This window comes from Ursus arctos, unplaced genomic scaffold, assembly GCF_023065955.2.
Source record: "Ursus arctos isolate Adak ecotype North America unplaced genomic scaffold, UrsArc2.0 scaffold_21, whole genome shotgun sequence".
In the NCBI taxonomy this organism is placed as follows: Eukaryota; Metazoa; Chordata; class Mammalia; order Carnivora; family Ursidae; genus Ursus; species Ursus arctos.
In genome coordinates, this window is record NW_026622886.1 from 38,679,890 (window position 1) to 38,694,547 (window position 14,658).

General features: G+C 43.4%; 1 protein-coding gene across 4 annotated transcripts in view; it reads right to left on the reverse strand.

Annotated features, from left to right (window-relative positions):
- Positions 1–14,658, reverse strand: part of KCNMB4 (potassium calcium-activated channel subfamily M regulatory beta subunit 4) — a 161,724-nt gene that overhangs the window by 121,046 nt on the left and 26,020 nt on the right. For 3 of the 4 annotated variants that reach the window (XM_057316551.1, XM_026500039.4, XM_057316552.1), the window contains exon 2: positions 12,551–12,678. In XM_057316551.1, the coding sequence (XP_057172534.1) occupies positions 12,551–12,678 (128 nt within the window). Of the gene's footprint in view, positions 1–2,866; positions 3,260–12,550; positions 12,679–14,658 lie in introns of those variants that run through there. The other variant, XM_048218103.2, reaches the window with a different exon arrangement.

Sequence of the window (14,658 nt, forward strand, 5' to 3'; positions counted from 1 at the left end):
AGGCCCCAGGGCTGTGCCGTGGGGGGGGGGGGGCTCTCCCGGGCCAGCCGCAGGCTTGAGGGCAGGAGCGCCGTCTGCTCTGCGTCTGTGTTCCCATTACCCAGCGCAATGCCAGCTGCGCTCTCCAGGCGCACTGTGAAAGTTTGCTGTTTATTGTTGAAACACTGTTCAAAATGCAATGAACATTTATACTAAGGGCAGAGGTAATCAAAGAGGAGGACTGAAGTGTGCCCAGAGAAGTAAAAGAGAAATATCTTTTGAGAAGACATGAAAGGAGAACAGGTGTTTAGAATCCAAATTGCTTGGGAGAAGACAGAGCGCACACGAAACACAAGTCCTTCGGTCTGGCATTTCATATGATTGCGCCACCGGTGGTACATTCAAAGAACGCTATGGTAGCAGTCTCGTAGACCAGATTTCACTGAGTCCCTTACGGTATCCTATCCCAGTACGGGCTGGAATCCTGGCCCATATCAGCGGTGGGACAGCAGAGTGTTTCAGAACATGGACTCTGGGAACAGGGTGCATAGGTTTGAATCTTGCTTCAGCCACTTGGCTGCTGTGTGACTTGGGCAAAGCTGCTTAACTTCTCTGTGCTTCATTCCCTCATGTATAAAGTGAGGACTGTGACAGTAACACCTTGGAGGGGTGTTCCACAGACTCACTGAGACTCAATGTATGGAGCACTTCAAGAGTTTCTGGAACAGAATAAGCACGATACGAAGGTGCCGGTCATTCCTGGGTAAGGCCGAGGGAAGACCACCAGCTAAACAGTCAGGTGTCTGTCTGCGACCCAGTCCTTTCCAGCATTTTTATCAATAACTTGAATAAGGGGATCGAAGTCATTTTGATTTTACAATTAGGATTAACATTTTACGATGAAAGAAATAACAAATATGATGTGTGCCAGGATCAAGATTCAAAGTAATCATAAGAGAGTGGAGGAATCAGAAAAATGTATACAATAAATAAATACAATATGTATTTAAACAGCGATACATTCTGAATTCTTGCATTTAAATGCAGAACACCATCCTTGCAGGTTGAGAAATGGGGGGGGGGGGGCCTGTTTTAAGAGTAGCATGCATAGAGCCGATGTGGGAGGACTCAGTCTGATTAATTATAAGCTCTGTATGAAGCAGCAGTGTGCCGCGGCTGCCCAAACAAACAGCGCTCCGTCGGGCCCGTTAACTGAGTTTTAGTCTCTAGATGGCACGATGGTGGTGGGAATGTTCTGCCCTCCCCTACGCTGGCCAGCTCCAAACGCGGTGAGAAGAGCGTCACACACAGTGACGGCAGTGATGGCAGTGTGGACCGTAGGACGCCTATGGTCTGAGGGTCAAGGTCTCGGGTTTGGGTCCTTAGCCTGCTCCTCCCAGACCACTTCCTCTGCTGTAAAACTCAGTGCGCTCTGCCTCCCGACTGAGACCATCGCGCTAACCAAGATGAAATTGCTTTTAATGTGGCGAAATAAAATGTAAAAGTGGCCATTTTAAGTATACGATTTAGTAGTGTTAATTACATGCATCATGTTGTGCCACCATCACCATTATCTGTTTCCAAAACTTTTTCGTCACCCCGAAAGGAAACTCTGTAGCCATCGGCAGTAACTCCCATTTCCCTCTCTCCCCAGTCCCTGCCGACCTCTAATCTACTTTCTGTCACTAGGCAGGTGCCTATGCGAGATATTTCCCAGATGAGTTGTTGACAACTAAAAACGTCTGGAAATAGAATGGGCTTCTTCAGGGAGAGGGGATATGTCCATGGTCACCAGGGTTGTTCAAATAGAACATGGGGAATTCTTTCCAAAAAATGTAGTGGCAGGGATTCGCTTTGGGTTGGAGTGAACGACTAGACGTCTCCCAGGTTTGGATGCCCTCCCTGTGCTAGAGGCTAGATCTGGCCTTACCTTATCTGAGACAAGACTGAGGCACGAGCTCCCCAGTAAGTAGCCCAAGGTCACACAGCCGGTCACAAAGAGAGCTATGGTTAGAACCGAAGTCTCCTGACGCACGGCCCTGCCCTGCATTCCACCCTCTGACGATGCTGCACTCTGTGACCTACTTGTCCTACGGTTCTTGTAGTTTTCCTCCCCAGTTCCCCCAGAGCTTTGTTTGATGGCTGCATCCACCATCTTAAATGAAAAGCAATTTAATGACATCCAATTCTTAGCTTTATTGCCACATGATAAAAGCTGTTAGGAGATTAATCTGCAAGTGTAAAAACACTTTGAATAACCATCAGGAAACAAGCCCTCAGGTTTATATCATAAGTAATGTACAGCCGTTTGGATGTCAGACTTTGAAAAAACATGGCAGTGAATTCCACACAGATTCCGTGGCATACTTGGAGAAGCCACGGCAGTCACCACTTTTTTTTCTTTAAGTACAAATTTCGAGACTAGAGAGAGCTTTCAATTCTGATGTAATCTCCCTTAATATGTAACCAGACACAAATGTATATGGAAAAGATTCAATTTGGGTAAGATTCCAGGTTCACTGTTTTATTCTTTAAGACTCAAGATAAATCGTTGGATTCGATGTCTAAAGAGAAAGCCAATATGTTCTTTTCAAATTTTACTACAGAACCAGTCTCTTCTTTAATGACACATTATAAGAAATATTTCTCAGAATAAATAGAAACCAAAAGTAAAAAGCTCTATTAAAAATTGCATTTTTACCAAAGATCAAGTCTAGTATTTAGTAATTCATTCAAAACGCAATAAAATTACCTTATGGAATTTGTTTAAAATATCAGTTCCTATCTTTATATACACATTTTTTCCCCATCTGTATCCCAAGAGGTCTGCCAGCAAAGACGAGGCTTTTTTTTTTTTTTTTTTAGTAATTTGTCCTATAAAAAACCAAAGGAAACCTTAGAAGCCAATGAAACAATTAAATTCACCATATAAATATATTCAAAGAAATCTGGTTTTAGGACTTCATAAGACAAAAATAAATGCAAAGACATTGTGAAATTCATCTACAATTGACCAATTGTTCGTCACCATATTGGTTACAAATGTATGCAGAGATATGTTTATAAGCATGTTAGGCGCTGTTTGTCTCACATAACGAGAAATCCAGAGGTCGGCAGGCGGGGGAGAGGCAGCCGCTCAGTGATGGCGCTGGGAAGCTGGCTCTTTCTATCTTTTTGCTCTACTCTTTTCGATGTATGGATGTCCTTCCTCATGCATGTCACCTCAAAGCTGCCCAGTGGTTTCTGCATTCCTGGCCTCAAGCCCCATCTCTCCACTTTTCTGCCAGAACAAGGGGGTAGAAACAGGAGGCAGTGGTACTTACACCAGGAAAGCAGAAGCTTCCCCAGAACCCCCCCCCCCCCAGTGGATGTTGCCTCCAATACACTTACCCAGGACCAAGAGCTAGAATCATCCAATTCCACCCTCTTCTTAACCTGCCCCATCAGGCATCTTGTGCATCTATAAGTTGGTGGATTCCACTTCCTTCAAGTCTCATGTCCATTCCCTCCCTTCCTTTCTCCACTAATTCTGCCTCTGCCCAAGCTGTTTTCCGCCCTTGCCGAAGTTGGTGCAAAAGTCTATCCTCCACACAGCCAACAGACTGGGAATTCTAAAACAAACGCGACTGTCAGTCCTCCACCGCACGTGAAGTCTAGAACGCTTAGCACGGCATAAGAGCGCAGTACTGTCACCTGAGTCAACCTCGTCAGGTTCATCAACACTTCTCCCCTCAACGCACTTTCCAAGCATATGAAGCTCCTCACATTTCTTTCAGCTGCCCACGATCCTACAAATCGCAATGCTTTTGAACATGCTATCATTTTCCCTGAAATCCCTTTCCCTGGCCCTCATTTGTCTGGAAAAGTCCTACTCACTCTAAAATTCAACCCAAAGTTTCCCTATATATCTATATCTATACCTATATTCTGTATCTATCACTATCATTATAGAACTTATTCTACTGCATTCCAATTATCTATTTACATAAATCTCTTTCATGCTAGTCAAAGAGTTCCTTGAACATAGAGACAAAGTCTTATTATCTTATTATCTTTGACCACTGCTGCCTGGTAGATTGCAGGTGATTAACAAATGTCTGTGGAGTCAATGAAAGCCTAAGTGACTGCAATGGTGGTAATTTTATGGACGAAATCAAGGACACAGAAAAAGGTAAAACCATAAGAGAAGAGTGAAGAGGATTTTGTAGCAGGAAGACCTTTGTAGCCCCTAAAATGACATTGTTTATTTCTAGAAGAGAAAGTAAATATTCACGTAAGTGAATTTTCCAAATAACGGAAGTTTAACCTTTTAAGGTGAATAAAAACTAACAGAGATGCTAAAATATTATTGGTAAAAATCTTTCCAAAACTGCATTACACATTCCCTTACCTTTTAAGGACAGCACATTGAACCAAATTTAACCTTTTTGGATGACTCAGTGTCATCATTATGAAACTCAATTATTGTTGAGGTAGGAAGACTGTCTGCTTCCCCATTAAATGGCTCCAGACTGTGAACCACTTAGTTCTTTGCTAATTTTCTTTCTCTTTCACCATTTGGGTTTTTATCTAGCATCTTAAGCTGTTGTAATTGTGTGTACAAGCCTTCAGAATCAGAGAATCACAAAACCGTAAAATTCAAGAGCTTAAGGGAATCTTAGAGATCATTTCATCTATCAGTCTATCAAATTTTATAGATAAGAAAACTAAGCCCCAAGTGAGTGAGCGGTCCTTTTCTAACCGGTTGCTTTTAATCTTCTATTTTTATGGCTTTCAAACTGTGTTCTAAAGAGAACTCTACTCAATTTCAGGTCAGACCATAATGTTCATCTTCCTCTAAAATGCTAAGGGTAAATTAAATTTAAAAAGATATACTATAGGACAAAACATACTTTGAATGAACTTAAAAATGAGGATATATCTGTGCAGTATCAGAAGTACAAGATAATCATTTTAACAATAGAATCTCCTCTTTTCAGTTATTTTGTGCTTGTGTTCTATTTTGCTTTACTCATTAATAAAACCCTTACTGCTTATTCACTCCACACCTCACTCAGCCTTGTCAGTGAGTAACCAGACTATTCACTGAATAGTTGTTTCTACCCTAGGCGTTAGAAATTTGCAGGGCAAGGAAAGAGAAACACATCAATTTGCCAAGTACTCACTGTTATGCACTTTTTCTCCAATGTCAATGCTCGCCATGCTCTCCCTCACTCATAGACTCCCTGCCATGATGGCCTTTCAGGTCCTAAAACCCACCAACCTCTCTCTTGCCTCAGAACCTTTACATACGGTGGTGTCTCCTTCTGAAATATTGTTCCCCTCACTTTTCCCTAGCTAACTCTTGAACACCCTCTGGTCTCCACCTAGTCACGATTTACTCAACACAGGCCTTTGAAACCCCCCACCTTGTTGCAATATCTCATGGCAGCACCCTCACTTTTCCTTCACAGCATTTACCCTACTTGGTAATTATCTACCTAATGGGGTGGCCACAGACTCTAAACTCCGCGAAGGCATGCAGTGTGGCTGGCTTTTTCCCCCCTCTGCTGCTCTGTTTTTGTTTCCCCATGACTGGCACAAAATTAAACAGCCGAAGTTGGAGCTAGAATTGGAAGGTATGGTCTTTATTTTATGGACAATAAGAAGGCAGAAAAATTTAATTGAGGATTGTGACGAGATCGAATAGAGGTTTAAATAAAGCAAAACAAAACTTTGTGTAGTGCGGGTGAGGACGAAAGGCCAAGGCTGAAAGACTAGTTGAAGATCACTTCAATAATCTAGATGAGAAATAGTGAGGCCCCGGACCAAGGGAATGAATTCAAGACTTTGCACGTGGCATGGCTGGACTTGTTGGTTGGACAAGTCTCTGTGTGTGTGTGTGTGTGTGTGTACCTACTATGTGCACTCTTTAAAGTATTATCCACTTAGGAGGACAAAATATTAAAAAGTAGACCTGCATGAAAAAAAAAAACCACTATGCTCTGCATAAAAGGAAAAGTTCGAAAAATAAAGACCCATCGCTCCTCCCAGACCTTTGATCCCGAGTGAACTGAGGAATGAGTTAACCATTTTCCAAGGAAATGCTCTCTTCAAGGTGAAGCCAGTCAGGCAAAGATGAAGTAGAATTATATGACAAGTCTGGGACTGCAACGAAATTTTCGGTCAATGGAATGAGGATTTCAAAGCATACTAAATAAGAGGGCGTGAGTTCAGTTTCACGGAGAAAGGATAAGCTAGGGAAAGGCTAAGAGAAAATAAAATGGCATAAGCAGGGTAAATGGGACTTACCTATGTAAAAAAAAAATGTGCAAAAGGAAATCCCCCCATTGGAAGGAGATTGTGAGCCCCGACACTGAGGGAAGCAAAGAGCTGAATGATTGTCTGGGAAGATCACAAATGGAAGCAGCCAGTGCCGGCCATCAAGCATGGCTTCCTCCCTGCGGGGTGGGAAAAGGGATGAGCACTGGGGCCCGGCCTCCCATCCCGGGCATGGCTGTTGGTGGCTGTTCTGGCCACTGCAAATTCTACTCCTCAGTATAGCTCTCCTACATAAGACTTAAATAGTGAAAGCTGAGATTCCAATAATCTCTGTCTTCGATTTTCAAAATACTGTAACATCCTTTTCTTGAAAATGGAAACTTCTTGGTAACTATTCTCCCCAATTTCCTGCAGTTGAGTGAAATCTAAAGGTTACTTTAAATATAAAGTTCATCTTATCGAGAGCATCTGGGCGTCTCTACAGTAAGTCTATTTTTATCTCATGTTTAGCAGTAGTAAAAAGTGTACTGAGAGTAGACGGCACCAGGGAGCTGCCATTTTCACACCTCCAACCAGTGCTCGTTTCCTCTTGCATATGTCGTGGTACAGGAGCCAGACTCCAAACTTCTGATTTTCCCAGAGTCGTTTAAAATCATGTCTTGAGTGCTTCTGGGTGGTGATAGACTGCCCCCACTTCTATCTACACCCCCGACAGCTTGGGAATGGGACAGGGAGACCATGGTAGGGAATGGGTACCATTCCGAAGGAGGTATGAAGGGCTGACATTTCCCGTTGAAGTGAACACAAGTAGCATGGAATGCAGGGCTAGGTCTTTCAGAGCGTTCTCACCACTCTGGAGGAATAGTCCTTCTTGTTAGGGACTTGAGGATATTCAGAATTCATGCCCACAGGAGGCAGCTGTGTTTGGGGGATGCAGCCTTCAGAGATGCCTGAGCGGGGAGTGAGGGGAAGTTTGTTCAGATGACCACCAGCTGGTCAGGACAGCCTGGGGGAGGGGCGCCCCTGTTCCCTTCCAGCTGCACGCTCCAGCTCGCCCACATCTGAGACCAGCTCCTAGTCCAGGGCAGGAAGCGTGAAGGATCACTTGGTTCGTTCAGTAGTGGGTTCAGAATCAAACTGTCTTGACCTCTGGTGCCTAGTCCCTGTTACCAGGCTCCCACCTCACAGAGAGAAGACCACTACTCCTTAACCTTTTTATTTCATCCTGCCTCATTTTCTTCAGGGTGTGTTCATTCCACTCCACCTCATTTACTATCTATGTTCAACAAGAGAGCTTCTCTTTTCCGCAGCAGTTTTAGTCTGTAGTGGGCTCATTTCTCTGAACCCATTCCTGCTTCCCTTGAATTACCTCCTCCCCAAACTCTTTTTCCAGATATGGCAAACTTCTTGAAAGAGTAGTCAGCACTTATTAATGCCCTCACATTCTCCCCTCAGGCTCATATAAAATGATTTCTAACCCCATTGCTCTAAGATGGCACCTATACTCTTTTCACAAAGACTGCCAACAGACCTCTGATTGCCAAAACCAACGACTTCTCAGTGGTCCCTTTTTAATTACCTCTTTCTCATTAAAACACTCCCCTTCCAAGACACTATGCTCTTTTGACTCCCCTCTCACCATCTGGCCACTTTCTCCACCTTCCTTCTCCCTGTACCTTCAGTGCAGATGATTGCAAGAGTTGTCAACACTTCTCCTCTCTCTGGGTCCCTGGTATGCATTCTCTCTTTGATTCCGCTATAGCTCCCAGACCTGCCTAACACTGGCCCTGACCTCCTGCTCCTGAACCAAAAGTCTGCATTTCTAGGGGCCCCTGGGTGGCACAAAAGCGGCTGACTCTTCATTTTGGCTCAGGTTGTGATCTCAGGGTCCCATATCAGGCTCTGCGCTCAGTGGGCAGTCTGCTTGGGATTCTCTCTCTCTGCCCCTCCCCACCTTCTTACTCTCTAAAATAAATAAATAAATAAACAAATAAATAAATAAATATCTTTAATAAAAATAAAAGCCTGCATTTCTAACTCTTTCAAGCATCTTCTGGATATCTTATGAGTCCCTCAAATTCAGTGCAGAGCCGGCTGTCCTTTCTCACACCCAGGCAAATGTGACAGTTCCCTGTTTCTCAGCCCTTACATTGTCATTGAGTTCTGTTGATTGGAACTCTCACACATCTTCTTGACCTACCCCTCTGTGAGCTACTTCTACTTCTACTGCTCCTCTGGGCCCTCCAAAAGCTTCAGGAGGACCAGGAGACAGTTAACAGAAGGAGCTTCGGAAATCAGACTAACTGGAGTCCAGTTTTTCTCACTGAATAGCATGTATATTGGGCAAGTTACTTAACTTCTTTAAGACTCAGTTTCTTCATATGTTAAATGGAGCTGGCACTTAGAACTACTGTAAGAAATTTGGTGAGCTAAATGCAATGTTATTCACAATGGTTGGCACATGGTAGCCACTCAAAAAGGTTATCTTTTTCACTCAGTACTCTCCTTACCACCCCCCATCACTGAGTTAGCACACTCTGCCCATAACTCCATTCAACACTCAAACCGGTTACTTTCTTTCTTTTTTAATTTTAGAATTTATTTATTTGGGGGGAGTCGGAGGGAGAGCGAGCGAGAGAGAGAGGATCCCAAGGAGGCTCCATGCCCATCGTGGAGCCCAACGTGGGACTGACCCCACCACCCTGAGATCATGACCGAAGCTGAAATCAAGAGTCAGAAGTTCAACTAACTGAGCCACCCAGGTGCCGTAGCCCGGTTACTTCCTAAATCAGAGATCCACTCAAGTCAGTCTTTGGTTAAAAACAAAACAAAACTTGTCACAAATTGTCATATACCCATATGGTACGATCTCCTTAGTACGGCATTTATAACCCTTTAGAAATCTAACCTCAAATTACCTCTCCACCTCACAAATTCACCACTCCTTATTATATAACCTGAACACTTGATGTATCTTACATTGTCAAGCCTTCATTTCTTTATTGCAGCCGTCCTATCTTCAAGGTCTTCCCCCTTTTCATTTCTAGCTGATGAAGTCATATTTCTATCTGCATAAGCACCTGTTCCTCCCAATAAATTCTAATTTCTTGGAAGCAAAGAACCTTATTAATCTGGCACATTGCATTCATTTATTCATTCATTCACCAAACTTTTATAGACTGAGAAGCAGGCATTCTGCTAAGTCCCAGGGATATAAAGCCAAAGAAGTTGGGTCCCACACCATTAACCCCTATACAGTCTTGCGAGGAAGATGGGTACACAAATTATTCCAGTAGAGAGTGATAAGTGAGAGGAAAAAGCAGTGGGTCTCAATCTGGTGGCATATTAGAACCCCCTAAAATCAATTTTTAAAAATGCTAATGCCTAGGTTCAACCACCAGAGACTCTAATTTAATTGGTCTGCGGTGCATTTCTTTTTAAAGCTTCTCTGGCATAGTCATGTCAAGTGCGGATTGCAGACCTCTGGGCTACAGCGGTATAAAGAGAACGGGGAAGACACACCTTGTAGCTGGCACTTTTGACGGTTCCGCAACATCTTAGCCCCTTTCTTCTTCATTCCTAGCTACTCAGGTGTGCACGCTTTCTCCACCCGACTTAAGAGATAGTGCCGCACCCCCATCTCAGTGGTATATTCTGATTATTCTTTCTTGTGACTGGTTTAGGTGTATGCAAAAGAACTCATTCTAAACAAGGATACTAAGCAGAGGTCAGTTATGGGAAGTTGAGAAAATGTTGCCTAATTCCAAGAAAAACATACTAAGAAGGGGGGGATAATCAGAAGGGGGAATGAAGCATGAGAGACTATGGACTCTGAGAAACAAACTGAGGGCTTCGGGGGGGGATGGGATAGACTGGTGATGGATAGTAAGGAGGGCACGTATGCATGGTGCACTGGGTGTTATACGCAATTAATGAATCATGGAACTTTACATCAAAAACCAGGGATGTACTGTATGGTGACTAACATAATATAATAAAAAAATATTAAAAAAAAAGAAGATAGTTTTATTTTTTGTAAAGATTTTATTTGTTTACTTGAGAGCATGAGCAGGGGGAGGGGCAGAGAGAGAGGGAGAGGCAGACTCCCCTCTGAGCAGGGAGCATGACATGGGGCTGGATTCCAGGACCCCAAGATCAGAACTGAGTTGAAGGCAGACGATTAACCAGCTGAGCCACCCAGGCACCCTGAGAGATAGTTTTCTTTTTGCCTTTGGACATTGCAATGCCTGGCTGCGACATCTGGAACCGCAGCAACTATACTGTAACCATGAGTGGATCTGAGGCAGAACTGAGATCCCGAAAGGGCCTGGCTTCTTGATGACACGGTTAGGTTATGCATCAAACAACCCTAATGTTGGCCTACCGGTGCATTTCTCAGTGCATGCGATCATAAATTCCTTACGATACTTTGAGTCAATTTTCTGCTTACATGCAACAGATGGCCTCCTAACTAATATACAACTAAACCAAACTTGGAGATCAAGGAAAACAGCCCAGAAATGGTGATATCTATGAAGAGTCTTCATCAAGGCAGTCAAGAAGCAGGAGAAGCAAATAAAGAGGCATGGATATAAATGTATAAGATATTATGGAACTGCACATAGTTCAGAATGGCTATTGCAAAGAGTATGGGCATAAAGATGGGGCTGGAAGGATGGGAGTCTGGGGCAAGAACTCGAGGAGCCTTGTAGGCTGTGGCAGGTTAAATATGGCCACAAAACCTTTGCAGCTTCTTGTATTAAGAAGCAGAGTTGATTTTCACACCCCATGAATCTGGCTGGCTTCCTGACTTGCTTTGAACAATGGAATATATCAAAAGTGATGTTATGTAAATTCCAGAGCCAAGGCCTGGCTCTCTTGAAATGCTGTCCTGAGGCTACCATATTGTAAGGAAGGCGATCTACTGAAGGATGAGAGGCCCACGGAAAAGAACTGAGGCACTTTGGCCACATGGTACTGAGAGGCCATCTTGGCCCACACAGCTATTCCAGCCATCATCTGACTGCCCATAAATCTTCAAGCCAACCCACAGAATTACAAGAAATAATAAACCATTGCTGTAGTAAGCCACTAGATTTGGGATGGTTTGTTAGGGAACAATAGGCACCTGATGGATAGGCCATGCCAAGATGTTCGGACTTTACTCTGAAAACTGGGAGGAGTAACCTGATCAAATGCATGTTTTAGAAAGATCGCCTTGGCAGCAGCATGAACAATGGGCTTGGCCTGGGGGCAGGCTGGAGGTAGGAAGACTGGTTGGAAGACTGTTGTATTAATAGAGCTGAGAAATCACGTGGCTCTGACTTAAGACAGTGGCAGAGGCAAGGCAGAGAAGAGTCATGGAGGTAAAATCAGCATGACGGCGAATATAAGTTACAGTACGTAAAGGAGAAATGTGAATTGGGAATTACAGTTCTCTGGACTAGGTTAACGAGTGGGTGGTTAGCGTGCTTCACTAAGAGGGACTATGGGAGGAAGAGAAGGTTTAATGCAACTGGAACATCTAAGTGGAGAGTACGGCAAGGAGCTGTGAATACTCAGTACATGTTTAATGAGTAAATCAGTGTGCTTAATCTGGGTGGGTCCTGTAGTATTCTTGTCCGATGAGCCATGGTTATACGGCATAACTTGAGTTCTCTCTAAATCAAGTAAGTTTTAATGGTGTGAACTTGTTTTCTTTTCTTTTTTTTTTTTTTAAAGATTTTATTTGTTTATTCGACAGAGAGAGAGACAGCCAGCGAGAGAGGGAACACAAGCAGGGGGAGTGGGAGAGGAAGAAGCAGGCTCATAGTGGAGGAGTCTGATGTGGGGCTCGATCCCATAACACCGGGATCACGCCCTGAGCCGGAGGCAGACGCTTAACCGCTGTGCCACCCAGGCGCCCCAAACTTGTTTTCCTGATACATCATCGGAATAGAAAGGAAAAGGAAAGTAAGATTTGATGCAGTCCAAGACCTTGCTCACAAACCCACATGTCGCTCAGTTCTGTGCATCGGTCTGCAATTCTCGGGGAGCACTTCTAGTATCTGATGTTCCTATCTGAAAGCACTTTCTTAATCTATCCAGAGGGTAGTGCCATGATACACAGGTTCTCTCTCTTTGTCCTGCGTATTTCTCACTTGCCTCCCAGCTTGTGGAGTAAGTGGCTTCCCTAAATCCATGCAAAGAAAGAGTTGAGACTATCCCCATGTCAGATATTTTGTCAAGTGAGCACAATCCACAATTTATTTTGTAATAAACTACAAAGGCTACAAACCACTTTAATATGCACATGTAAATACTGACTTACCTCTGAAACTGATTAAAATAGCAAGTAAATGGCTGGGAGCCGATCTCATCCTTCCAGTACTGTTGCCAATTCATGACGCTTTCCAAGTTCTTCTGATTTTCTCTCTTACAGGGAGGAATATAGGAGCACTGGCAAAACAGAACACAGAAAGTAAACCTATTATTCTACAGAACATTGAAATATAGTTCTTTTTTTTATCGAGAGATGGTATTATGCACAAAGTAAATCTAATTCTGACCTACCTAATCTTTAATACAACCAAATTGAAATTCTTAAACTATATTTCAAATTTCCAATTTGGAACAATTACAGAAAATATTCCAATTAAATGCAGCAAAAAATTATCTTTAGTCATTACAGTATGAGGATAGATTATAAACAATTAGTTACAATCCAAAAGCAAATTAAAAGCAAAATATACTCTCTTTATTGTGGGCCTGCGAATCAATAGAGGGAAGCAAAAAAAGAAAGAAAGAAAGAAAGTTAATTTTTATCCCCTATTGCTATCTATAGACCTTGGTATTTTCCTCTTCCACTTTTAACTACCAAATCAAGCACACAGCTCTTCTCAGATACTGCTCTCAACTGCTAAAACTCAAGTTTTCTTTTCTTACATAATCAATGCATTTTGCTAACCAATGCCTTTTCCTAGCTCTGCCTCTAACAAAGTGGTTCTCTCTGAAGGGACCCAATTACTCTAAGCAATACAGAATCAGCAGATTTGGAAATTATTCTTAACTCTAGATGTTAAAATTAACCCTTAGCATTCTAATCCATTTTCTCCAATTCAGTTTTTCTATTTTTTAGATTTTCTTTTTTTTAAGACTTTCCTTTTTTTTAAGTAATCTCCTCACCCAACGTGGGGCTTGAACTCATGACCCTGAGATCAAGAGTCAGACGCTCCACCGACTGAGGCAGCCAGGCGCCCCTCCGATTCAGGTTTTTATAAAGATGACGATCACAGTACAGACGGTGCCAATTTACTATCACTGAAGGTTTACAATACGCCCGACACTGCAATAAATGCTTAACGGGCTTTAACCGTGTGCTTCTTACAACCACCCTAAAATGATCTCCATTTTACAGATGAGGAAACTGAGATTTCTGTCAGCTCTACAACTGGATGCTGGTGATTTTATCACATTCGACTCCCAGGTGTTCTAGGAAAGTTTCTGATGTTACGGAATAGGGGGGAAAAAACATTAGCTTCACGGTATAATTTTTTAAAAGATTTTATTTATTTATTTGACACACACAGAGAGAGTGCACAAGCAGGGGGAGCGGCAGGCTCAGGGAGAGGGAAAAGCATGCTCCCCGCTGAGCAGAGAGCCTGATGCGGGGCTCGATCCCAGGACCCTGGGACCCACTGAGCCACCCAGGCACCCCATCATAGTGTAACTTGATTGGCATTATCTTAGAGCGTATAACTTGCCAACACCTTCCCACTATTTTCTGGTAAAATACAAACTTTTTAGTATGATGTACAATCCTCTTCAGGATCTGCCGTCCCCTGCCTCGGACACCGCCATTCCTAAGCACATAGTCCCAGGACGCCTGGGTGGCTCAGCCAGTTAAGTGTCTGCTTCGGCTCGGGTCATGATTCCGGGGTCCCCATCCTCTGCATGGGGCTCCCAGGTCATCGGGGAGTCTGCTTGTCCCTCCACCTGCCACTCCCTCTGCTTGTGCTCTTTCTGATAAATAAATACATAAAATCTTCAAAAACAAAAAAAAAGCAGCAGCACACAGTCCTCAGATCTGCCACGTGCTGTCACTCCCACTGGCTGGTGCATACTGCTCTCTCTTCTTTTAATGCCCATTTTCTTTTAGTTCCCTTCTTTCAAGATGCAGCTCCGGTGCATCTGCCTGGGGGAATCTTGTCTTTCTTACCCCAGTTAAGCCCCCCTTCAGTTGTCCTGCCACAGGCATCACTGCCCGCGCGGCCACAGCTCTCATCCCAGTATCACACTGATTGGTCTGTTTTATATCAGCCTCCTCAATTCACTGGCAAGTTGGAACAGGGCTCTTTTCTCTCTCTCTCTCTCTCTCTCTCTCTTTTTTTTTTCCTGTATCTTCACACTTGGGACTATGCCTGGTAATAGTGAAATTTC